Source organism: Dermacentor variabilis, chromosome 9, assembly GCF_050947875.1.
Source record: "Dermacentor variabilis isolate Ectoservices chromosome 9, ASM5094787v1, whole genome shotgun sequence".
Lineage (NCBI taxonomy): Eukaryota > Metazoa > Arthropoda > Arachnida > Ixodida > Ixodidae > Dermacentor > Dermacentor variabilis.
Window position 1 is genome coordinate 93570053 of NC_134576.1, and position 27672 is coordinate 93597724.

Consider the following 27672-nt stretch of genomic DNA (forward strand, 5'->3'; position numbering starts at 1 on the left):
GAAAGCTGCTCAAAACAACGCATGGACTGATGAGGTTTGGTAGGTTACGCTTACACATTGGCGACACAAGCATGGGCAGCGGGCCACGATGCTAGAGCCGGCGTAGAATCTGCTTGTAGCGACAAAACTATGTGCATGGCACAGCAATGACAAAGTTTCTTTCAGTAATGCGGTGAACAGACGGCCGATGCCATGTCGTGGTGAGAACGCCTAGTGGCAAAAAGTTTGCCTCCTCTGGTCTTTATTGTGAGAACGACACAGTTGTTCATACACCGGCGTGAGGCGAACTCTGCAGAATATCAGAAACAGGCTCACCGTGGGCTCTCCGATGCTGCGCATTACTTGTATCTCCTGTGGCCAGATGACGTCGTAGAATTGGACGATGTAAGGGTCTAGGCTCATGACCTCCATTTTAACCGGGCCAATTCGGAAATACGGGTGCGGAACACTGAGGTAACAGAGCAGGTCCTTCTCTTCTGTGGCATTCTGCGCACAGGGTCGGGATAACGTATATACAATACGTAAAGTATAAGCTCTGTTGCATGCATTCATGTAACGCAAGCTGTTAGTGATCAATAGGCTCTGGCTGTAAGTAGGCTGTAGAATTTTGTTTATCGTGGTTGGATAGCATACGACTAGAAACCTTTCTGAAAGTTACTCATGGTAATCATTTGCATTTTTTTATTTTTTTTTACGAAATGTAATCAGAAAGGCAACGAAATTTCACAAACGGCCTTTGTAAGGGCAAGACTAACTCTGCCCCATGTAATCTTATTATATGCATCTGCTGTATAAAACACAGTACAACACTTGTCATGCGTGGTCCTATGCTCGTCGTCTATTGTGCTTTTTTTTTACCACAACAAGAAGGGTTTCAAGCGACTCACCCGGATTTTTTCTCCGCGGCAGAGGTCGTTGTACGCCTCCAGGTATCCTTCGGCGAAGGGCATATCAACGCTGGGCACCTTCGGCAGGACTGCAACGAAGGTTGTTTATTGCGCAAATGCATGCGCGCCGCAACCGAAGCAACGCGAATGGCATAGGTTCAAAGCAGAACCGAAGACTTTATTTGGACCGCGTAACATTCATGTTTCTTTTTCGTTATTTACCGCGGTTCTTCTTCTTCTTATCTTTTTTTACTTCGCATAGTCACTCACTAAATTGCTGTTTGATACTTTGCATAGCACTCTGTTATAGTCAACCTATTGGGAACCTCAATGATTTTTAATACTTTCGTATCGCATGCATGTGACATATGTTGTGAGGACCATTTTCTTATACAATTTCGATGGTTCTCAATAACCCAACTAAATTTTTAAAGGTTTGTTTGCTTGCCCGTTGCTTAATCACAGTGCTGACGTCGGTATTGTGTTGTAAGCCGCATGTTCTCTTTCTAGGTTTGTGCACATGACCTATGTTGTTATTTGTGTAACCCTCCTATGGGATAACTACCATCACTATTCCTCCCTGCGCCTTCCACTGCGTAGCATCGTGACGTGAGAGCCTTCGAAGTTATATCGAAGAACAAATATTTCTACGCTTCACGCGCCAGATTCACTCCTGTGAATGGACTTATGACTGGATTTGTAAGTCAGTGACACTATGAATAGGGTGGATATTGTGCGAACCTTCTTCTCGAAGATGGGCGGCACCGAACTTGTCATTATTCTATTGACCATTTTATCTTTATTTTTAAGCGTTCCGAATTGAGTATAATATCTATCGTTAATTCCATTGAGCATTCATCCGGCCTTTGAGCCACCAGTCATTCTAGGCGGGGACGCCCTGCTGCTTGAAAAGTACCGTTTCTTACACAAGTGATCTTCGATTATGCGATGCGCGTGACAACGGAATTGGGGTACAGAAATCTGTGAGGTTAGTCATCGACGTGCTGCGTTCTAATACTTGGACTGCTATCTTTGATTGCAACTTATCGATGAGGCATCTCAAGTGAAAGAACGCTCTGCCCTGCGCTGTGCAGTGAAATTAGTAGATTGCGTCAGAATCGCTGCACCAAACCGGCCCGAGAAAGGTATAAGTCGTTGGGTCAGTGTTGCTTTTTTCCAGATATGTTGTTTCCGCGTTTTAATGCGAGGCATTCTTGGTAAATTTAAACCGGTTTTGCCTGCGGGGTATTTGACACTTTTTCGTGGACCGATCCCAGAAGCAGTGCTGTATTACGCAACGTCTCAAACAGCCACCTGGAACTGCATTTGAACCACGCAGCTGTTGGGTGTGGTAGCATTTTAGCAATTGCTACTAACTACGGCGGGGCGTGGCATTTCTCGAGGCGCTCGACGTTTCTGCACAGGCGCGAGTAAGAGCTGGTGCGAGAGAGAAAATCTGGGTGCTTTTGCTGCTTGAATATCTGACGCTGCCTAGGCACTACGAAAGAGAAGCTTTTTTTTGCGCGTGTTGTACGCGTTTGTCCCTAGGCGTGACGGCATTACGGAGTGGGATCGAGCTTGTTTACGCTCGGACGCTGGCTGCCGGCGCGGCGAAACCGGTGAAGCAGCGGGCGCTGACGCCCCATTTGGTGATCGCTGTGTTTAAAGGGACACTAAAGTGAAAAATGATTTCTTCTGCATCAATAAATTACCGTTCTACAACACCGAAAACACCACTCTTACAATGATAAGACGTTTGGTAAGCCAGAAAAAGCGCAAGAACGAAATACGGGTGGCGGCGCCTACTTAAGTTCCCGCACCTGGGGGCTATGACGTCTTGGATTTTGAAGGCATCTTCTAGGGCCTACTAATTATATATAGCGGTACATATTGACTACATTGTGTACTAAGGGAACCAAATATTAAACATGGGAAGTTTTGGGAACCTTTATTCAGCCAACGCAGCCCAAATGCGAAAACATACTTTGGAATCCCTGACGTCACGCTGACGTACAAGCGCTGGGGTTTCGGCGCGAAATTCAAATACTGATACTTGGACCTTCATTTTCTCATCTTATAATCGAACTATTTTTTTTAAATGACCGCCTGCAGGGTTCTCAAACAATGCTTCATTAGTCTAAACTGATTTATTGTTTCGCTTTAGTGTCCCTTTAAAGGTACGTCGGACAGTCTTTCTCGCGCGTGCGAAGCTGATGGTGAGTCCGTCATGTCGGATTATAACTTTGCTGCGCCTTACGACGCTCTACCCTCATAAAAAAATATCGCTGATTTTCCCGGGGAGCAACAGGGGCCGTAGTAGAGGCCGGGTCTGCTCTCGTAGTGCAGTATCTTGGCTCTTGGCAAGATTTTCGTATGCTGGTGTCCGAGACTTTTCAGGAACATTTTTGAGTGGTCCCCTTTGAGTGAAATAAACGCACAGCGCCTTAGCAACCACGGTTGAACGCGGTTGTCTGAGGTCACGCCGTGAAGACTTTACGTCTTCACGGAGTAGTCTATAGAGAGGCAGTAGACAAAAAGGAAACAAACACCTTATCGACTTTTTCTATGGACCGTCTATAGACTGAGAGCAGACAAGAAATAGAAACTTGATCGACATTCGTCTACAGAATGTCTATAGACCAATAATTGACAAAAATAAATAGAGACAGTATTGACTTTCGTCTATAGGTGTCTATACAGAGGAAGTAGACAAAACAGAAACAAACGTCATCTCTCATCTCGACTTTTTTCTATAGACCGTCTATAAACTGCGCATAGGCAAAAATAAATTGAAACCTTATTGACTTTCGTCTATAGACAGCCTATAGACTTTGTGTCAACAAAAGCCCAAATCTATAGAAAGGCAAGGTCGTCTATAAAAAGTCTATAGACTTATATAGACAGTCTTAAATCATTTTGGTAAGGACTAACGTGGACGAGACGTAAAGCTTTTTAAGACGTAAAGCAATATATATCGCTGCGCGATCGGCCGCTCGAGGCATATTGCGTGTAATCGCGGGCTTCTTCACGCTCAGAAAAGCACTTACATGGAGCACGTGTTGAGCGACAGAAAGTTGTATCGGGAGTTTCTCATGCTGCTCTACAATTTTATCGTTGAGAATTTTCAACTAATTATAATAATTGAGGAATTCATTAACACTAATTATCTAATCAGGGGGAACGCAAAAATATCGGAGTATCTCCAAGCGACGGCAAACAACATTACCTTGGTTCTCTCCAGCTATGTAGCATTTGCACATCTTGAAGTCTGGCTCAAACTAAGTGAAACACCCCGTATACTTCTTTGCAATTCGAATTATTTTCCACGGTTTCCTACATCACCGCCGTTGAATTAAGGCGATAGGGTGGAACGTCACCAAAGGTGATGTTAACTTGTGCAAATAGCCTGTATACCGATTGTGGTAAGTCATGAAATGACGTAGAAAACAGCCGATACTGTAAAATTCTTATTGCTTCAGGTTGACATGCCGTCTATAGATTGACAATAGACAAAAGTCGTTAATCTCGGCCCAACATGTGTTCGCTGTAACCAAGCGCAGGTACCAGAAGATAATATGGAGCTGCGTTTCACATACAAAGCCACTGAAGTTGTATACTGCTGGGATTGCTGTAGAGCCTATTTGTAGACATTAGTATACACATGGTGTATACCTCTGCATTTGTTGACCACATGATATGTTCTACGTAGTCGCTCTCGGCAATAGAGTCTTCACAGTTGTCATAGCATGACTTTTGCGGCAGTAGAATAAAGAAAGCAAAACGCCGATCCAATCGTGATAATAGATGTTATGAACGCCAATTTTGACTATAAGTGGATTCCAAACAGGCATCAAGCTAACAGCACAGAGAATCGTAATGTTTGTAGCTGACAACGCAGACTTTGTGAGTGTGCGATGAACCGATGTCGCGCATGTGGTGTGCGCGTTGTGTCGTCCGATTCTGAGACACCTTTCACATTGTTCTCGTATCTCGGCTGCATCGCTGACATCGGGTGGTTTTTTTGTTCACTGATATCCTGCACTATAAACTCATCAATTTCTCATTCACTTAAAATATGTGCCAAATTCTCTGAGCCCACCCAGTACTTCGCAGGCGGTATGCCAGCACGGCCACGCATATCAGTACGTCATTGCTGTACTGATTGCTTTGACCTATCATCGAAATAGAAAATTTGAGTGAACATACGTGCGGGTATCACATTTGGTGGTACGCTGGTAGATATGCTGCAAATGCACTGTATTGCTCATCGTCGCCGGCGATAATGCAAGCGCCTGAAGGGCCCTCTAACAGCTTTTATAAACAGCGCATTAATCCATGTGTGCGTTCCAGTTTCATACGATAGCCCACAGCGTTTGTAATACAACTTGACAGCGCATTTTCTCCATCCATTAAAAAAATGAAATATGGAAAAGAAAAACAACCCGGTTCGCGCATGGCACAGACAGGCAGAGAAAGAGTAAAAAAAAAATGAAAAGGGAAAAAGCGCTCAGACTTCAAAGAGCGCGCACGCCCTCGGCGCTTCGGCGTGTGGAGCTCCTGCGCATGCGCAATGGCGGTGTGCTATCTGTCCGCGTCAATTTAAAGTCTCGACGTGAGCGCCAGGCACGCAAATGCTTGTAGCGGTGTGCGGTGTCTTCCTGAACCTTGGTGTCCGTGTATGCGTATCTTCTTTGTGGCATCACACGTCAACAGTGGGCGTATACAGGCTGATGATGATGATGACGACGACGACGTCAACTACACTGACCGGTAAGCTTTAGCAAAGATGTTTTCCATCAATAGCTCATGATTAGGTGAGTGCATTTCGTATCGCGAACCTGCTGCATGTAGCGCAGGCGACTTGGGCATAGTATCGATTTGTGGTTTTCATGATTTGATAACGCGCTTTTGTTCTCGCTTCTACTATACGGAATGTTTTATGGGAAGCGATCGCTCGCGCTTGTTGATTTTAGCGTCATAGTTGATGCGCGTAAAAAAGGAAGTACACCATGTTTTAACTTGATATTGACCTGCCACTAAGCAGAATGTGTGTGTTGGGCAGCCAGTGTGGTAGATCTCATTTCGTGGCTCTCAATCCGGCGGCGATGAATGCTGCGCCGCATGTGTAGTGAAATCTCGTGACACACTTTACGTATATATCTCGAAATTGTGTTAGCATGAAGAATTTAGAAACAGACACGTATAGTTGAATAACTGCTAGCGTACTCGGATGAAAGGCCGTGTTTGCGGGGCATGCATCAGCAGTGTGTGCGCTGCCGTTCTCGTGTAGTTTAAAGGTAGCAGCATTTTTAAGGTTCCTGGTAACCAATCTAAATAATTTTGGGAATTTACCAGAAGAAAAACACGAGACTTGAAGAATTATCTAGATTCACCCAATCTAAATATATGCAACCACAAAAGCTTTTGGAGCATAAAATCTACGATAAGCTCATGCACTCGCAGCTTCGCAACTTAGCCGAAAAAATTACAGAACAATAAATTAGACAGTCGGGGAAGCACCTTTACACGTTTCAATTTGAAGGCACTGCGTTTCTATTTCCTATCCCTCTGCGCGGGCATATTTAATTACCAGCCAAAAAATGCAGAGAGAGTCCAACTCGGTAACCTTGTTTCAGAAATTAATATAAACATCATTTAGGATAACTACAATCATGTGTCATATATAAACTTGTCTTAAAAGCAAGATACTGTTGATATAGCACCAGCAGCAGTTGGGACTGTTTAACTGTTCATCATTCCACAAAATGAAACATTGCATAATAGTACTGATTTGTATTCACAAGCAGCCATTACTCATGCTTAAACCGCATTGAGTATTCACTTAAATGGTTTGAGTAAAGATATAAAGCTGCTTAATGAACATAAAAATACACAATTGTTATGTTTGCCTCACGTTGTTGCTTCTACTTATTTGCAGCATACACTTGCACCATCTTTGAAACATATGAAACGGAAGTGGAAGCCGGCCTGGCGGCCTTGTTTGCCAAGGGGAAGTATTCTGTAAATCTGTAGTATATAGTCGCTTTCGATCACAGCGTAAGACCCGCATTTTGAGAAAATTGATATATTGCGCAATAAAAAGAGTTGATTCAATGCCGGTGCACTTATTTTCTTTTTTTGCATTGCATGATTCAGCACTAGTGGAATCGCTTCAATTTATTTCTGTTTATGCAACATATTAGATTGCAGCTGGTTAAGCAGCATTATTAAGCTATCGACATTAATGCATAAGTGCAGATGAGAAGCAACACGTGAACATACATAATACACATTCAAAATTTTTTGCCGCCATATTAAACAGAAATGTAAACTAACTTGTAGTTAGCAGATAGCTAGCAGATTTTGTTCAACCGGATGCATTGCATCCAATTGTAATATTTCATAAATGTGCTCGTGCACAAATGCTCATGCAATGTTGCATAAACATTCACGGCTACATGCATTTCAGATTTTTCGACTGCTTCCATCCGCATGCATGATTTTCTATGTACAGTTCCCTGGGTATGTTCCCATATGCATGCTGGATGCAGTACATATTTATAGACATTTCTAATAGACTGCTCATTAACAACCCCAGCAGCGAGTGCTTATATATAATCGAAACTTGTTTGGCAAAATGTAGGGTTTGTATAGCTAGTATATAGGGTGTCGATACCAGCTATTTTAGCCAATCTGGGCAATGAAAATACAATATTTAAAAAGAACGTGGTGCAAGATATACTAATATAAGAAGACCTGCATGTCAGATCTCTGACGGCAGGACACCATAAGTCTTAAATTCGGATCTTACTGCACCGTCTTTATTTAAATTATTCTTCGTTGAACAGCTTCACTGAATTTATGTTAGCTCGGACACCCTGTATTGACAATAATCGACAAATAATGTAATCCTGAAGTCTATGGATTAGCTGTAGATTGACCTGTAGGAATTGTCTACAGACAGCCTATAGACGTATGACCTTACACTTTTTGTAGACTAGTCTAAAAAGTGTGTGAGTCTATAGACACTCTATAAACTGTCTATACATTAATGAAAATTCATGGTTTTCGACAAACGTCTGCAGAATGTCTACAGAGAAAAGTGTACAGGAGTATACAGTTCTACTTTTGTAGACTGAAGTCCAGAGAATGTCTATAGACAAATGTCTATAGATAGCCTATAGACACTTGCTTATAGACATTTTGTAGGCTTCAGTCTGCACAAGTAAAACTTTATATAGCTATATCTTAGACGGAAGTCTATGGGATGTCTATAGACAAATGTCTATAGATAGTCTATAGACATCTGCTTATATACTTTTTATAGATTTCAGTCTACAAAAGCAGTATGTAGCTCTACTTTTGTAGCTTGAAGTCTATGGAGTGTCTATAGACAAATGCCTTTAGATAGTCTATACACACTTGCTTATAAACATTTTATCGATTTCAGTCTACAAAAGTAGAACTGCTCTATAGGGTTCTATTTTTGTAGACTGAAGTTTATAAAATGTCTATAAACAAATGTGTTGAGACTATCTATATACATTTCCCTATATACATTCCATAGACTTCAGTCGACAAAAGTAGAACTGCTCTATATGGTTCTATTTTTGTAGACTGAAGTTTATAAAATGTCTATAAACAAATGTGTTGAGACTATCTATATACATTTCCCTATAGAGATTCCATAGACTTCAGTCTACAAAAGTAGAACTGTATAACTTTATGCACTTTTGTCTATAGACATTCTGCAGACATTTGTCTACAAACGTGAATTTTCATTAGGCTACAGACAGTCTATACAGTGTCTGTAGACTCAGACATTTTATAGACAAGTCTATAAAAAGTGCATGGCCATAAGTCAATAGACAGTCCATAGACTTTCTATAGATAGTCTATAGGCCCAGACTTTTTATAGACTAGTCTATAAAAAGTGTATGGCTATAAGGCTATAGACTGTCTATAGACTAGTGTAAAGAAATCTCTATAGACAGTCTATAGACTTGATAGACAAATGTCTATGGACTGTCTATAGACTTCCTATAAAAGCTTTTGTAAGGAAGCTTAGGTTGGGTTAGCATAAAAGGCGTTAGGGTTAGTTAGGCGTTAGCCCTATGGCCTGGATTTAAGCTACGTAACTGGTACGCGGCCTCCACAGTACTCCACTATCGTCTCACCGGTCAATTGGCGTAGCGCAAGCTAATTTTTTCGAAGTGTGCTAACGTCACCGCAGGCTTACTTATTCCAGCAGAGCCTTTAAAAAAGTTATTCTAATAGTTGACGAACACATTTCTTTAAACATTTTAACACCACTCCGTCAACAATTCATCACCGATTTGGGTTGGAACTGTGAGTTAAAACAAAGAGCTTGATTCCTGAGCGTGCCATACATCGCCATTATTGTGTATAAAAAAATAACAAAAACTGTCAAGTTACCTGCTTTTCTAAATATTTTTCGGCAACCAGTATACGAGCTGTTGACGTACTGAGGATACATGTCCTTCAGAACAAAAACACATTTTGATGATGTATAGTAAAACGTTCTTTGCCCAAAAGTAACGAGCCTTTTGAGAGAGAGAGAGAGAGAGAGAGAGACAACTTCATGTAGTCGCCTGCAGAACGACACCATGACTAAATGGCGCCGTGACGCGGGCCCTGACGTCTTCTCAGCGGGTGGTCTCTACTCAACTCCAGCGCGTGTTACTCCCGCGGTTGGTCGCCCTGTGGGGCAACGTTCCGTCGGTTTCGCTCGGCCTTTGTCTTTCAAGAGCCGCCGAGACCTGCTGGACGGCCCAGGTTTGGCTTTCGTGGTCGTAGCATTCCGCCGCAGCCGCGAGTCGCGGAGGAATCGTTGTACTTGTCGAAGCCTCATTGGGGAACTTGGTGCAATCCCATAGGATGTGCGTCAGGGTGGCCCTCTCCCGCTGGCACACGCGGCACACATCACTCACATATAATTTAGGGTATAGATGAGTCAATAATACTGGGGTGGGTAAAGAACCAGTTTGCAATTGTCTGAACAGCACCGCCTCCGCTCGGCTCAGCCCCGGGTGCGGGGGTGGGAAAGTCCTTCGAGCGAGGCGGTAGAACTGGGTAAGTTCGTTGAACGTCGTAATGCGGTCCTTGGCACTACACCACGTTGGACGGTCGGTTGCAGCGGCGCGGTTGGTTAGCGCTCGCGCCACTGCGTGTGCCGTCTCGTTGTGGTTATCGTGCTTCTCGGACGCGTCGGTGCCCGCGTGCGCCGGGAACCACTTGATTCTAACACACCGATTCTGTCGTTGCAGGTCAGCCGAGCACAGAACGCGCACAGCCTCACCACACACTTTGCCCTTTGCATAATTCCGCACTGCACTTCGGGAATCGCACAACACCGTCTGGCACCCGGGGTCGGCAATGGCCAGGGCAATGGCCACCTCCTCCGCCTGACACGCCTCGCGGACCCGTAAGCTCGCCGCTGCCCTCGTCGCGCCGGACGACGCCTCGATGACGGTAGCTACGAACGCCGCGCAGTCTCCCTGGTATTCTGCCGCATCCACGAACCTTGCGTGCTCGTCCTTGGCGTGAAAGTCGATGAGGGCCTTGGCCCTCGCCGCTCTTCTCTCCTTGTTGTACTCCGGGTTCATGTTTCTCGGGATGAGGTCCACCCGAATCCGGCGCCGGGTTCCGTCCGGGACAGAAACGTCGCTACTCGCCGCTTTCGCTCCGGGCGTGAAGCCCAAGTATTGAAGTATGCGCCTGCCGGCTTCGGTCATAGAGAGCCGCTCCAGCTGGGCGGTTCGTTGCGCTTCCGCAATTTCGTCGAGGGTATTGTGTACCCCCAGGCTCAGGAGCTTGTTGGTGCTCGTACACTCGAGTAGTCCGAGCGCCGCCTTGTAAGCTCGGCGTATCAGGGCGTCGATTTTATTCCTTTCACATTGCATCCAGTTGTGGAAGGCTGCAACGTAGGTGACGTGGCTGATTACGAAGGAGTGCACAAGCCGAATCAAGCTTTCCTCCTTCATCCCGGCCTTGCGGTTGGCGACCCGTCTGATGAGACGTATTGCGTTGGTAATCTTGGCTGTAAGGCGGGAAATAGTCGCGCCGTTGCCCCGTCGCTTGTCTATGATCATGCCGAGCACCCGGATTTTGTCAACCTCCGGGATCACGTGGCCGTTCCTCGTCACGATCTTGATGGCCTCGTAATCCCTCGCTTCGCTCCTCTTACGTATGACGTATTTCGGTGGTAACACCAGCAGTTCTGACTTGCTCGGTGAGCAGATCAAACCAGAACCGTTCAGCTGGTCTTCAATCGCGTCGACGGCTTCTTGCAGCGTGCTCTCAATGTGACCATCGCTGCCTCCCGGAACCCACAGCGTGATGTCATCGGCGTAGATGGTGTGCCGGACGCCCTCGACGCGAGAGAGTCGCTTGGCCACCCCGATCATGACGAGGTTGAATAACAACGGCGAGATGACCGAGCCTTGGGGGGTCCCGACACTGCCGAGCCTCTTCTCTTGGAGCCGTAGATCGCCGGCGCAGAGCTCAGTAGTCCGTCCCGTCAGAAAGTCCTTGATATAATTGTATGTTCTTGCGCCCATGTTGAGTCTGGACACCTGGGCTAGGATGGCAGAGTGCGTCACCTTGTCGAAGGCGCTCTGCAGGTCCAGCCCCAGAATGGCCTTGTTGTCTTTCGTTAGGGTATCTTCGTCAATTATATCTTTCTTCAACAGAATCATCGCGTCTTGGGTGCCGAGGGAACGCCGAAACCCGATGATCGTGGTGGGGTATAGTCCCGACTCCTCCAGGTAATCCTGCCACCTACACATGAGGACGTGCTCCAACACCTTGCCCACGCAGGACGTGAGCGAGATGGGCCGGAGGTTGTCCGTGTTCGGCGGCTTGCCTGGTTTGGGGATAAGTATGGTCTTGGCAGTCTTCCACTGCTGGGGCAGTGACCCCGCACTCCAGCACTTGTTGTAGTAACCGGTGAGGTTTTCGATGGCCACATCGCTGAGGTTCTTGAGCGCTCTGTTCGAGATGTGATCCGGGCCGGCCGCCGACTTGCTGTTTAGTTCGTGCAGGGCCGCTCGCACCTCCTCGACGCTGATGTCGCGGTCAAGCTTCTCGTTGGCTTGACCGCCGTACTCAGGATGCCTTTCCGTGGGTGTAACCGGAAGATACTTGCTGTTTATGCGTCTGATTACTTCAGTTTCCCCGTTTTCCTTGACTGCTCTGTGAATGATCTTTGCGAGGCGGTCGCGTTGGTGGGACTTTGTTTTAGTCTCGTCGAGCAGATGCCGCATCAAGTTCCAGGTTTTGCCGCTATGCATCTGCCCGTCCGCAGCATTACAGATTTCGTTCCATTGTTGCGTGCAGAGCAGCCGACAATGAACTTCGATGGCGCGATTCAGCTCCGCCACCTTCTTCCTTAGGCGCCGATTTAGTCGTTGCTTCTTCCACCTGTTTAGGATAGATTGCTTTGCTTCGAATAAGTGCGCGAGACGGCTGTCAACCTTGTCGACCTGCTCATCCGTTTCTATGATTTTGGTCGCCTCCTTGACCTTCCCCGCGATGTGAGCTGACCATTCTTCTATGTTATTGATTTCCTCCATCTCCGTTGGTAACAGGCTACGGAAGGCATCCCAATCCGTAAAATAATGTTTTCTGGTGTCCTCCGAGGCCTTGACCTCTTCCGGTATGATGACCTCTACGATGTAGTGGTCGCTGCCGAGCTCTGACCCCGTGTTGCGCCAGGAGATATTCCCCCTCTCGTCGTTCTTCACGAACGTGAGGTCCGGCGTCGTATCCCTGGACACAGAGTTCCCAATCCTTGTAGGATCAGTCGGGTCTGTGATGAGGGTGAAGCCCAGGTCCAATGTGTCTTGGAACAGGTCTCGCCCCTTGGCCAATTGCTTGTTATATCCCCATGCCGGGTGTGCCGCGTTGAAGTCCCCGCAGGCGACGAGCCTGTGAGTCCCCGCCACGGTGCTGGCTCTGTGAAGGAGCGTCTTGAATTTTTGCTTCCAGTGTGAAGGGCTACTGTAGACGTTAAGCAGAAAGGTGCTGTTCTTTTGTTTCTTGCCCGTAACGACCTCGATGAGAGTGTATTCAATTTTACTATTGTGCAACTCGTGCTCAATGAAGGTGAGTCCCTTGCGAACCAATGTGCATATCCCTCTGCCGCCGCTGACCTTTGGAGACTTGGCGTATACGCGATAACCGGGTAGCGACACTGTATCTGTGCGAGTCTCTTGTATCATGATTATATCAGGCTTGTTTGCTACTTGTGTTATGTGTTGCTGCAAGACTGCCTTCTTGCTAGCGAAATCGTTACAGTTCCAGTGCCAGGTCACGAGACCCTTCACTGCTGTAGTTGTTGTTGTTGCTTGAGCGGCCATGATTGTTGCTGATTGTACTGCCGCGTTATTTGCTGTATTGCGTTCGTTAACTGCTGACACGTCCGCTCGATGGCGGCGAACCTGTCGTTAATCATCGTGGTGAACGTTGTCTTAATACAATCTTCAAGCCCATCGAGGTGTTCCTCGATTTGGTCGACCTTGTCTTTCAGGTTGTCCAAACGGTCGTTGAGCTTGCGCTCCTTCAGGTTCTCGATCGCTCGTCTCTTGGGTGCTGGTTCCTTCTCAGCGGATGTTGATGGTAAAGCGCTGCTGATGCTGGGTGTTGGTTCACATGATACCGCTTGGGGCGTTTCGTTATTGGTGGAACGGGTCGTGAGAAGCTTCTTGATTTCCATGATCTCGTTTGCCATCTTGCTAATAGTGGCCTCTTGCCTACTGACTTTTGTCTCGAGCTCGTTGTTTTTGCGCCTGAGTGCCTCGTCTTCCTGCAACATCCTCATCGCCTCGTCTTCCTTCGTCTTGCTCTTGTTGTTGCCATCCACGGTCTTGCTGGTGCTAATGGTCGTTGCGGTGGTCGTTGCGGTATTGGAGGTGGTGGTGGTGGTGGTGGCACCCCCCTGTGCTTTCTTGGCACCGTGCCTTGCTGCATCGGCCCAGCTCACGCGGTCACGTGACTGCGATCGCTTGCGGCTAAGGCTACGCTGTCTACTCTCGCTGGCCCTGCGCTTCGAGACGGAACGTGACGCTCGGCGACCAGCTGGGCCGGCAGGTGTTGCAGTTGCTGACATCAGCGATGGAAATTCCTCAGCTCTGAGAGATGTTCGCTGTTGCTGCTGCGCTTGTTGTTCGGCCATCTTGCGCTCCCATTGTCTCCTTGTAACTACGTATGGGACCTTGAACCTATTCTTGCAAACCTTGTCACCGGTCAGATGTGGCCCTCCGCACAATCGGCAAGTGGGGGTACAACTATGGTCTTCCTTGGGGTCAACGGCCCCGCAAGCAAAGCAAGCCCTCACGTGAGGGTTTGGACAAACGTCGCGGCGGTGGCCCACCTTTCCGCACTGCTTACATACATCGAATTTACACACCGAATTACATACCGAATTACATACACCGAAGCTTTCACGTTCCTGGCAAAGTTCTTCGTCGTAGGTCTTCACTGGTGAGCGGCAGTCCCCTGGCTGGCCAAGGTCTTTATACGCCGGCCTACATGCGACCAGTCTGCATTGTCGTTGAATTCCTCGGAAGAAATTTCTTCCCCTTGAGTTTCAACACACATCTGGCTAACGCCGGAATTCGCCGGGTCCCGAACAATGGACGTCTCCATCTCGGTCGACATGTTTGTATAGCCGCCGCCCGAAGACGACGGCCTTTCCTCGCAGAGGATGGGCCTGGCTATGGGCAGATCCAAGCTGTTCGATTAGGCTTACTGGAACGGCGCCGGCTTCCACGGAAAGTCCCGGGAAATTGGCGAAAAATCGTACCTTTGGTAGCCACCGGTACCGGTTGATGACCCGCACTCTCACAGACACAGTGGTAATAGTTATACCGCGGTAAAAAATAATTAGCACTGCAAAATTGGTCATAAAATCCGGAGCCGATGTGAGCACGTCAGCTCAGACCATGGCTCATACCCCGAGCCTTTTGAAAAAATATTGAAGTTGTCATTAAGACAAAAATTTAAAGAAGGTATGTCACCTGTGTATTTAAAATATTCTTGATTCAAAAGTATATAGGAAGCCTTTGAATGGTGCGTGAACAAATGTTCTTTATACAAAAGTAAGAAGGAAGTCTCTCAACAGTGTATGAACACATGTTCTTTATACAAAAGTAAGAAGAAAGTTTGTTAACGGTGTATTTAAAATATTATTTATACAAAAGTAAAAAAGAAGTATTTTGATAATGTACGAACAAATATTACTACGATGTAAATGCGTATGGACCGCCAGTAAAGTAAATACAAAGTTGGTAGTAGTTCTAAATAATGTTAATAGCCATTTTTGCAAGGGTAAGTCGTTCGCGACTTTTCGTGTGTGCATTTTACTGCGGGTCACGTGCAAGCCCCTTCTCGAAGATAGCAACTTCCATGAGCATAGATGTTTTAAAAGCCCATGGTACAAGTATATGCAAGTGGGGGATGATATGGGGTGAGGATGGGGGAGGAGGTATGAAGGCGATAAGAACATCTTTAGAAGAGCGGCGGCAAAAACATTAAAATCTGAGGCGTTACCGTGGTATGGCAATTAGTTGGCGTTTGTTGGTAGCGTTAATACTAAAACGCGCATTTCTTCGTTTTCTCTGAGCGAGTACGTCGGTTTGCTTGTTCAGAGACTCTGCACTCATAGATTTTTTTTAACGACAGACTTGTGTGGTATAAATGCGAATTCATTCTGTTCTTTATTTCTTTTTCGTTCTGTTTTGTTAATACCAGATTCAGGTGGAAAGAAATGTCAACTATTCTATCCCTCTCTCTCTCTTCTGCAGCAATATGTATTTAATGAAGATGATTATTGTAAAGATAAGTTTGCTAGGAGTGGTGGGTTCAATAACTATACGACTGCGTTCGCAAATTTAATCCAGTTCAGTTGCTGATTCAACGCCTTTCAGACGACTAAACTGAAAAGCCAAGATGAATACAGATCTCCGTCAGTGATTGCTCATTTTGAAACAATAAAATGATCACGTAGTGGTTCGACTTACACGTGCTGGACAGCTGTTCTTCCTGTGGTAGTTGTTGTTCCTCCAGCTAGACAAGAGTGAACATATCAGACTCATGTCAGTGTTTATATAACTACGCTGCGAACAGTTTTAAGCGTCAACGAACGAGACTTATCCACTGAAATGTTTCCGTGTGGCCTTCAAACCATTTCATACACACATCGCGCAGATTTTTCATGGGATTCTCAACGAATTATGTACAGCATGCAGTATACATTTCGTATGCTTGTACGGAAAACGCAAGAAGTAATTTGACCGCATACAGACCACTTGAGTGGAGGTAATTTCGTATTGGACTTTATGCTTAAAAAATATACAAAGGTCTGGGGTGAGTGACCTAAATAAAGTTGAGTCTTAAGCGCGCATGTGCTGGTGCTTTAAGGGACGACGATGTACTCTGTCTACTGAGTTGCAAACAAGGAACCCGCTAGGATTAAGATACGTTCACTACCTTTCGAATTCGTCCATTACTGCAACCATTTGTTTCTTATAACACGTGACCTGACCAGGCGAATGTTCGTTACGCTGTTGGTTATTCACTCACGCTCAGAGGAGAAAGCGATAAAAAGAAAGAGAATGCTAGTCATCGCCCAGAAGAACGTGGCTAGCTGTTCACACAATACAATAGGGTGTTTCAGACTTTGCGTATGCAAGCAACTTTTGGGTGCCCAAAGGAACGTTTGCGTACGCAATGCACCACGCTCGGCTTGCGTCCTTTTACACTGTTTCGGGGTTCTTTTGTAAATTTTTCTCCGTTCCTTTTATGCTCAGTGGTTGGTGCCCCTTAACTCTGCTTGCAAAAAATCTAAAACTACCTGATAGAATAAGCGCTAAAATATTTACACAATTAACAATTAATTAAAGTGACAACTCAGCAAGGATAAACGGCCTTACTGCTTTGGTTTTAGATGAAATGTTTCGTTCTGTTTCATATTACACCCATGAAATCAAAAACTTGTAAAATGAGGCGTGTTGCTTTGTCTTTGAACTAGAGATCTGTTTCACCCGCAGTGTTGGTGTTGCGCTGCTAACCAAGAAGTCGTTGGATCGAATCCCGGCCACGGTGGCCGCATTTAGATGGGAGCAAAATGCAAAAAACGCCCGTATCCCGTACCTTTGGGGCAAGTTAAGGATCACCAGGTGGTCTAAATTATTCTGGAGTCCCCCACTACGGCGTGCCTCATAATCATATCGTGGTTTTGGCACGTAAAACCCGAAAATTTAAGTCGTGTGATGCGGATGTTAGGAAAGCTTAGTTGGGTCAAGAGCGGTCTAAACGAACGCAGCTAATGCTGGTGGACAGGCCATCTTTGTTACAGAGCTGTGAAACAATGCGTGCTACAGCAGTTTAACAACGTAAACAGAGTACAAACACATACCACGAAGGCCGAGCTACAACTCGCATTATCTAGATTACGGATAGCAGAAAAACATGCCAAGCAACCTTTTTTATCGGGCACACGTGTCGCGCATCATTTAGAAGATAAGAAGATAAGATAAGAAGTATTTATTTATTTATTTATTTATTTTGCAAGACGCCTACGGCGTTAAAGGGGCCCCGAGCCACTTTTTATCGAAGTGGAGAAATGCAATTGAAATGAAAAGTAGGTTATTTCAGAAATGCTGCGCGCAAAAAATACTTCAGTGCGCTCAGCAGATGCGGAATTGTTGGCAATAAAACACGGCCGCCGCTGCGCTCCCATTCCTTCTTCAATGCCTTGCACTTCGAAGGCTACAGCGCAGTGGGACTTGCCCACAAGTGAGCATGGGCATGGGCAGGACATGTAATGAGGAGGGAAGATAACCGATGGTCATTAAGGGTTACGGACTGGATCCCAAGGGAAGGGAAGCGTAGCAGGGGGCGGCAGAAAGTTAGGTGGGCGGATGAGATTAAGAAGTTTGCAGGGACGGCATGGCCACAATTAGTACATGACCGGGGTTGTTGGAGAAGTATGGGAGAGGCCTTTGCCCTGCAGTGGGCGTAACCAGGCTGATGATGATGATGATGATGATGAGCACGGTCCCTTGTGTTGAAAATTGCGAGCTTGATAGAAACGTGGCTTCGCGATCCGCTCGCGAGCTCCACGCGCCGCGTACGACAGCGAAACTTGGGCTACAGATGTTCACAGCAGCGTATGCTACCCGCAGGCTATGTTATTTTACCAAACCCAGAAGGTGGTTCAAGGCCTCTTTAAACAAATGTCGTACACTTTTCTAAGTCCTAAACGAATGCATGCATGCAATAAGGTGGCAGGTTGGGGACAAGCCTTTGTAAACAAATGAATCCAGTCATAAGCATCGTAGCACATGCTAACGCCTGATAAGAATCAGTTGCGTCGTAGCACAACCCGTCGGAATAAGATAAATAAGAACGTATGTCACTTGTCCGTTGCGTGGTGATTACATCAGTACTCCAAGGTTAACAAAAGTATCCACAAGCCTGCCAGAAACGGTGTCGGTGGCTCAAAATGCATCTCAATATTAGCCAAATATTTACACATTCCACACTTTCTCTTGCATTTAATCTTCTCGTACCATATAGGTTGCACTAAGGGAAACATATTTACAGAAATGTTCTGCACAGTAAGTGGAATCTGTGTGAAATGTATGTCCTTCAACATCGGCTCTTGGTCGAACTTCTTGCCACTGTTACTGCGTATCACTTTTAACATCACTACACATAATTTTAAATAAGTGGAACATTTTAATCTCTTTCTACACAGATTGTACCGACCAGGCGAACTTATTTCTAGAAAAAAAATAATGGAATGGAACGAACAATGAAAATGGAACGATATCATGGTTGGGAGCAATTTTCTACGCAAGACAATAATAAATGCTTTATCTAAGATAGCACTCTGATGGAAAACGTCGTTACTTATAAAAGAAATAGCTTTCCTTGGCGAGCTGCCCTTCCTGTTTTGTATTGAGCCTGTTTCTAGTCTATTTCGTGGGCTGATCCCGGAGACTTCAAGGGCAAAAAACGACCCTAAAATAGATCTGCTAGCGGTGGTACCAGTGGTGCCGATTGTAGAGGCACTCGTGATAAGCGGTACGTTCTCGCATATTTTTGCTCTCTTGACAGCTAGCTTTTTTAGACGCAGTCGTTAAAAAGCTGCGCGTCTGACGAAACGCGACCAATTCTCAGCCCCAACTCGCTCACAGACACGTTGTCTTTTATTTACTTCAAGAGCAGGTTCATGCGCGTTCCAACATTGCTTTTTTTGGTGTGTGTTTGTTTATCTCTAAATTTATGATTACGTAATTTTTGCCACATGTTTCTTCACGAGGTAGTGGCGTCTCTTGAGAATGCGAGCTCAGTCACGTGTTGAGCGGGGCCTACATTCTCGACACTTCTGGCGAGGTAATCATGCACCGTCTTCCATCATGCACCACATAGGTGCCTCGATTGAGGTCAAACACAGCACAGGTTCGCTGCTTGTCCTTCTTCACAGAATAGAAGGGTTGATGAATATTTTTTCTGCGTGAGTATCCCTAAGTTTATTACTAATTATTTTTTGCCACATGTTCCTTCACTAGGGAATGGTGTTACGTTCCTTGAGAATGCCAGTACAGTCACAGTCACGTGTTGAGCGGGGCCTACCTTCTCGATACTGCTGGCGAGGTAATCATGCACCGTCTTTGGCGAGATTGAGGGCTGCCTCTCGAGGCTCAGCCTTGCGAGTGCCTCTTCGAACCACTTGATGGCGTCCTCAAAGTCAGACTTGCTGTACAGCAGCTGGCCGAAGTACAGACAGTCTCTTGCTGCGCATCGGGGGAAAAAGGGGAAGGCAACGCTTTGGAAAACAGAACCTGCGCGTACACGGTTGAAGCATGATTATTGCGTCAACTTGCATTGACACTACCCACTCATATTATTTGGTGTTTCGCACAGGCCTCACCACCTCCACACCCTGACCCTTTAATATAACATACTGTAAGAAAGCGCGATTTTTAAACAGTCGCTGGAGAAGTATATTCTAGTCAAGAGAAAAAGAAATTATGAGAGAGCTGCTGCTGAGTTTGAAGCTAATCGACTGTTTTCTTGCCTATGATGAAGCGACGAAAAGTTGAGTGTGGCGTACTCTGGTTCTATTTCACCTCCCGAATCCTATTACTTTTTTATATCTTGCGTATAATTGTTCCACGAAGCTTACCTAGCCAGGCTCAGTCCTTGATATTTCCATTGGATTTGCTATGCATGTGCTCTCTCCAATGGGAACCAAAAGAAATCTGAACTGTGCTGTCAAAACTATGGAAAATGCAATGTACGCAAAAGTTGCAAAAATTTCCTGTATAGTAGAATTCTGTTAGTTCGGAGACGTCTCCAATTAAGAGTTTTGTAACCTAACGAGAACATTTCCTAACGGAAGAATAGCTTATTTATTTATTTATTTATTTATTTATTTTGATACTCTCAGGTCCCGAGGGTATTACAGAGAGCAGTGTTCTAACAATAAATTGTTAATTGCAACTTTAAAGGTTGACCTGTTCTGAAGAACAAATTGAGTTAAAACAATCTCAACCACCTCAACTGGAACCCAGCAACTGGTTAGCGAAACCAATATGCTAGATTATGGCACGCGTACCTGTCAACTGCGCCATCGCCTTGTGTCCCATGATAACTCCCTTGGCCATGTCTGTGAGGTTGAGATGGTACGTCTTCTGGAGGAGGATGAGCGCCTCGCCGGCGTCGAGCAGGTCGCTTGGACGCGGAAGCGTGTCGTTGGACTCCACCATCAGCTTCTCGATCTCTGCCATTAGAGAGTCACGAAACGCGACCAGTCAAGCACGTGAACTCACTTGCTGCATTACGGCAAAGTGCACATAATTCGGGGAAAGTTCGGAAAAGGACGAGTAAAGCAGGCACAGCATCAAGCCCCCTTGAGCCGTGAGTTATTATGCTGAACTGTCCATAAATGCGAGGAAGTTGCATGATGTCATTCTGAAACACTTCTCACTTGTTTAGAGACAGTTTAGGAAATAAGAAGGACCCGCCGTGGTTGCTCAGTGGCTATGGTGTTGGGCTGCTGAGCACGAGGTCGCGGGATCGAATCCCGGCCACGGCGGCCGCATTTCGATGGGGGCGAAATGCGAAAACACCCGTGTGCTTAGATTTAGGTGCACGTTAAAGAACCCCAGGTGGTCAAAATTTCCGGAGTCCTCCACTACGGCGTGCCTCATAATCAGAAAGTGGTTTTGGCACGTAAAACCCCAAATATTATTATTAGGAAATAAGAAGGCGCTTGGTGCATATTCTGGTGAGCTTTAATAATTAAGGACTAATGATAGATCGGCTTATTGTACAGCCAGACATGTTGCGTTTTTTTTTAAGAGAAATAATTAAATGACTGGTGCAGTGCACATGCACATGTTGCGCACATATTAGCTGCAGGCTTTACAAGAAAGGAAAGAAAAAAATTTTCTTTCACCATTTCTGAGGGAGCGGGAAACAGCGAACTTCTCGTCATCCGAAGTAGTGCCTTCAGCACAGAGGTCGTGTGTAGCACTAGTTAAGACATTGAAGTAAAGCCGACCCACATTCGGTAAACAGAGGCTTCAATTTGCCAGAATCGCAATGTCCGTTGTTTTTTTTCTTTCCACCATTAGGAAAAAATGACAAAGTTCACCTATAGTTACGATACTTCCTAATTCAAAATATGGGCGCAGCTCTATGCGCTTTTTTTTCATTTAGCGATATATTGACTAGCCCGTACAATCTCTCTCATGCGGCGCGTTGCAAACGGAGTGAAGTGTGGAACGACGGCCTCGCTAATCGGGAGATCGCGAGATGCAGCGCGTGAGTGACGCATGGGCGTGATACACAGCAGCTAGCGCAGACGGACCTCCGCTCATGCAGCGCTTTGTTTCCATATATACCACCAGTACCGTCATCGGTGAACAAGTCCTGTCAGTACCGTCATCCATATATGCCATCAGTACCGGTCATCGGGCCTTAGACGACGTGCGCTAACCTGGCGCCATCTCGTAGCCTTCGTTGCCGCGGAGCCCGCCTTGCGCGGCACTACGCTTTTCTTCTCAAGCTTTCGTGATAGCCTCCTCCTCCAGTTTCCTCCTCGCGCTCTTTTCGCTCTCGCCGTCTTTCACTAAAGCCCCTTAAACTTCGTCAAATAGCCTCCTCCGCCCTTCACTCCTTCTTGTTTCTCCTCTCTTTCACGCTCCCTCTTCGACGATACGACGCCTACACCGCTCGAGCGAAAATGGCGCTGAAGCACGGCTGTAAACAAACGAAGCCGGCGCGAGGGCCCACGTGATGCTATTAGGCTAATCCTCCTCGCGCACTCCGGCGGCGTTGGCCGGAGTGCGCGAGGAGGAGGCGCCATTCTTCAAAGCGTGTCGCTACTTTACGAAGTTTAAGGGGTTTTATCTTTCACGAGCTGCTGCGCTCCGCATTCGCTCCTTCATCCTTCGCTGTGCTCGTTCGCTCGGTTACGCCGGAGAACGCCGACGCTCGCCGCAGTAACGGGCACCTAAGAACTGCGCTCTAGAACAAGTCGTGTAGACGTATGTGGACACCACGGCTGAATGGGACTAAGGTTAAGCATACGTGCACGTGCGGTTTAACATAATTACTCAAACTGCATGATATTGAAGTGTTGTCATCAGCACCGTGCGTTCAACGTGTTCGATGTCTGAAGTCACGTTTTGTGCTTCTGTACCTGCTGTGCGGCCTTAGTGGCTGCTCAAAATCGATCTTAAGTTTGCGCGGTAGCTATTTAGAGTCACGCTTTGCATACTTAGACCTCGAATCGTCATTGATACTATTGGTTTGCGCCCAACGAAGGCATTCGTAGCCTTTCTCAGACACTTTAGTTGCTTGTTACCGTGTGGCCTTGTACAGGTTGCGTATTTACTGTGTACTAATGCATAATTTCACATGTCACCCTGGTCATTCGGAGTATAGTACGTGAGGCGTACGGCCAGGTTACCATCTCCCACATCCAATGAAGAATGTTTCTATCTCATTCTCTCTGCCTGCTATTACACGTTGCGCGTGTTAAGGGCAAACGTCAGTGACGGGCCCAGCGCTGCTTGTCATCGACGTAATGATTGATACTTGAACTACGCACGGATAAGTTTCGTTTCCCTTTCCTTTTTTGCCTTGAGTCATTTGCTGACATGGCGCCACTTATTCGTTATCGCAATTATCGACCACTCGCTGCGGAAGGATGACAAGAAATGAGTGACATCCATGCAAAAGAATCCTTTCGTAGCACGGCATCAGGGCAGTTATCAAATCGATCACCTGGCTCAAGATGAGCAAACAAAAACCACCGCTAGTATTCCTAATGAAATGAAACCTAAAAGGTCTGAATAGCTGATTGTCTCACCACTCTGAAAAGAGTCCCGCAGTATCGCTGTAAGGTTAATTTAAAGTTTTCCCGGGATGATTTCACAAAGCGTAATTCCTAGCTGAGACTGCAAGCAACACGAATTGCTACTTTTCATGTGTTGCCGAGAAAGAGAGAGATAACTTTATTGAATGTCCTTGCTGGGGCCAAGGAAGGCGGAAGGCCGGGAGCCTAGCCGTACCGGAGCCTCCCTTCCTCAGGCGGCAGCCAGACCTTGAGTCTTAATAGGCGACGTCGTCGGGCAGCCGGACTACCCAGACTTGATCATCCGAGCCTTCACTGAGCAGCATGGCGTCCCACTGGTCGGGCGTGGTGATTCTAAATGTAGGATTGTTGTTGTGTTTGATGGTGTGAGGTGCTGCGGGGCATGCCCAAATAATGGGGTCGAGGTCTGTGCGTGGCGCGTGGCATGTTTTGCAGCTCGGTGTGAAGGCATCGGGGTAGATGTGTTGATGCAGGGGAAGGTGTAAGAAAGATGCGAGTCTGTAAGAGCCGCCACGTTGTCGATTTACGCTTGTTGAGAGACTTGTCGGGAGGGGAGTATTTGAGGCGGCCTTTACGCTTCTCTGCATTCCCACGTTCTCCGCCTTACGCGCGCGATGCTCTTAACAATTTATCTCCAGGGCAGGATATTCTGCCGTCTACTTGACTATTTGTGCATGTACGCAAGATGTGATCATGCGAGTGTTAGCCAGCGTCACTCAAGGGCATGGCGGCGTAGGTTGCGCATTCGCGTCTCACCGGCGACAACTTGTTCATTCATCCATTTACATCTCTCCTTATCTACATTTCAAATAAAACCCCGGGTAGTTTCCCTTGACTTCATTGCCTGTTAGCTTTATGCGGTTCGGTCTAACCAAAAAAAATTATAATAACCGAGCCCCTCTCGTTCCCATTTTCACAGAAATCAGGCCTAATTATGAAGCAACATGCGTAACGGAGAAAGAGAGAGAGAGAGAGATAATGAATGTTGAAACGCCCGTCCGGCTCCACGGAGGCAAGGGTAGCCGAGGTGAGGCTCAGAAATTTGAGACGTTCAGGGCCATCATGACGTCAGGAGAAAAGCCGTGGATGGTGTACAGCACTAGAACTGGGGTTGTATTCGAATGGAAAATTTTCACACAATACAAACCATCGATCAGGCGAACGACTTTGTGCGGCGGCGCTCGAAGCAGCTCACGTCATCACAGTGCACGTGGGAAACGAAGACAAAGACCGCGGCTGCCCATACCGGGCGCTACGCTCTTTCCCAATAATGTTCGCATGGAGTGCGTCTGCATCATATTCTTGCAAAAAAGAACAAAAAGAAGCGGAATACAAGCTTTTTTAAAACAGCCGCTTTCGGCGGGAAATATTAACTCGTCTTGTGACCATTGTATAGTGCGAAGTGCCAACGTAAAACTGAGGCGCTGGAAATCGAAAATTTATTCTCAAACGTATATAAGTTTTTCTTGCTCACTCATCATTATTAGGAGCCTATTTATGAAAACTGCAGGGCGAAGTTCTCTCCGAGCGATCTACAATTATACCGGTCGTGCGATAGCTGACCCGCCCATTTTGTGCATGCTAATGCCTTAATTTCATCAGATCACCTAGTTCTTTGCCGTCCAACACTGCGCTTCTCTGCTCATGGCACGCATATGGTAACTATAATAGACCACCGACTATCTGCCCTACGCGTTACATGATCTTCCCAGCAATTCTCCCTATACAAGAATATGATCGGCCACCGTTTGCTATCAATATACAGCGCAGATGGTTTTCTCTCCCTCCTTCATGACTTACAATCTTCCTTGTTGAATACATAAAAATTTTCGCTTGAGTGCAGATAGCATTGATGGGCTGAACGTAGATGCAAAGCGTTGTCTCTCTAAGAGAAGCAATGTGGGCTTGTTGTTAGAGAAATAGTTGTAGTGCTGACACGCACATGGACAGAAGAATAACGTGGAATACACCCACGCAGCATATTCCGGACAGCTTTAAGCTTTCGAGACAGAGGATTCATATATGTTAAACGAGGGCTGAAAGATCTGACAGGGCAACTTTGCGGGAATAAAAGTTATTTTTTTATGCCTACCTAGGGCGTATTTGCGAGTCTGCTCACCGAAGTTGCCGCTTTTCGTTAACGGAATCAGAGGCACGCATGCACGGTATAAATAACAGCCGCCTTTTATCAATACACTGTACTTTATCACGCTTCGGCTTCTTCTATTGTCATAAAGTGCCACGCGAATGCTGCGGCCAATGAAATTTCTTTGGATCAATCAGTTTGACTTAGGCCTTTGATCACCGGATCACCGGATTAAGGCGTTTTCTTACTCATATCTGTAATTTTTTGCTATAGAGGCGAATAAGAGGCATTTGGGCAATGATTTTACCGAAGCCGGTATGCCCGAGTTCATCTCCCGAATTACGCTGTCCTTACTCATTAACAAATAGAAAGATACACGATTCATCACTGCCTAATTGTCAACAACATCATTTCAACGCTGCTACATACACAGGTCTCGGACTAGAGTATAGTGCTTCATTGAGCATCAGTGTCCGCACAGTCGCCCATGGAGTGAATTGACGATGTCCTCGACTCACGCGCAGTGCTGGTGGTGAGGTCGAGAACACAATCACAAAGCTTGTTTCGTGCCATTAAAATCTCGTAAATGAAGTGAGGTAGCACGTCCGCTTTCTTGTATGCCGCCTTATTGCGGATCCGGTGGCCAAATGCGTTCACCTAGTGCGTGTGCGTTCGTTCTTCTTTCTTTGTTGACCAAAAATTTTCCCCCCTCTTGTGCACAAGACATTTTCCCCCAGTAGATTAAAGGCGCAGCTTGTCGCAAAAAACAAACGTCATTATGCTCATGGTAGTTCCTTTTAATATGATTATTATGTTTCGTGCAACATCTTGCAGAGGTTCGATAACCGGGTTGGAAATGGTCTTGTTATGTGCTTGCGTTGGCGATATTGTGAAGAAGTTCGCTACCAGCGGGATTTGCCTGGCCGTCTGGGCAGACACTCGGAGTGCCTGAGCGTCTCTTTTATTTGTCGTCAATATGCGTCACTATGAATCGATCTGTTCAGATTCTCGCAGAAGTGCGAGCAGAATGCCCGACAACTCCTTGCCAACTATCGAAAGTGTTTTCATGAAATGCAAGTGTCCTGCATGGCCTTGAGCAAATCCCTCTTCTTCTCAATAACTCTCTTCATTGTTACATTGATTGGCTTTGCATCTGAGCTTCCTAACACGCTGAAGATTAGCGCATTTGCGGACAACATATGCATGTATCAGTGACAATCACAGCTAAGTGTATCTGCGGCGTCAAGTCCTCCAGCTCTCAACAAAATAATCTTCTCTTATTGCATTCACGGGGAAAGGAATGACCAGGTATTAATAATAACCTAATAACCTAATCGTTAACGGAACTGCGATCCCTGAAGTAACGCACCACAGATTCCTTGGCGCAGTAATAGACCGGTGACTATCTTGGTCAAGACACGTCGCCGCACAGAAATCAAAGCTGAGGAGTTTCGTTCATGTCCTTTGCCTCATTGCAGGAACAAGATGGGGCTCCTGGGAGACATGATTACTCCAACTGTACTAAGCACTATTCATTAGGGTATATACGGTATAGCATTCCGGCGCTCTCAAGCATGTAACTCAGGTGTGTGCGCACGCCGGAGCGCGTTCAAGCTCAAGCATTGTGCACATGCTTGGGCCTCCCACGATGGACGTCAACAAATGGAACAAAAGCGGAAGGTCATGCTTGTCTAATAGTGTATACTTGCTCTGCGAGCCTCTTCGCATGTTTACTCTACTCAGATACCATGATTTGTCATTGCTCCCTGCCACCCACCCAGGTTGCAGCTTTTGAAGCAATCTATCGCGTCATCAGAACATCCTACCGTCAAAATTTCCTCCCGCCTGTATTTCCAGAACAGCCCCGTTGGTCCTGCCTAAATCTTACGTTATGTTGCAGATCCCCGGAATTACAAAAAATTATCCGTTGCATCAATTGACATCAAGCAATTTACCTTGTTTCACACTTATGCAGAGTACGAAGATGCTAGACATGTATATACCGATGGCTCTGTGACACCATATGCCTTGACTGCAGCCTTCACCATCTGGCACATGATCATCGCTCGGAGGTTTAAGCTAGATCATAGTTCAACATCAACTGCAGCAGAATCTGTTTCCGGGAGGTACTTCAGTTTCTCTCCGAGGGGCCTCCTCACCCATGGTCAGTGTTCTGCGACTCCAAACCGGCTCTTCAAACGATTGACTGCGTCCTCAGACCCGGCCCCTATTATTGAATGGCTATACAAATTGCAGACCATCTCTATCATGCGCAAACAACC

At 46.3% G+C, this 27672-nt stretch overlaps 1 protein-coding gene across 3 annotated transcripts in view; it reads right to left on the reverse strand.

Moving 5' to 3' along the window:
- Nucleotides 1–27672, reverse strand: part of LOC142557146 (prolyl 4-hydroxylase subunit alpha-2-like) — a 46658-nt gene that overhangs the window by 15870 nt on the left and 3116 nt on the right. For 2 of the 3 annotated variants that reach the window (XR_012822728.1, XM_075668798.1), the window contains exons 3-7: nucleotides 20536–20700; nucleotides 19551–19711; nucleotides 15929–15974; nucleotides 888–976; nucleotides 316–486 (exon numbers count right to left, since the gene is read on the reverse strand). Coding sequence is in view for 2 of the 3 variants with exons in the window: in XM_075668798.1 (XP_075524913.1) it covers nucleotides 316–486; nucleotides 888–976; nucleotides 15929–15974; nucleotides 19551–19711; nucleotides 20536–20700 (632 nt within the window). In the remaining variant the exon portion in view is untranslated. The remainder of the gene's footprint in view (nucleotides 1–315; nucleotides 487–887; nucleotides 977–15928; nucleotides 15975–19550; nucleotides 19712–20535; nucleotides 20701–27672) is intronic. The other variant, XM_075668799.1, reaches the window with a different exon arrangement.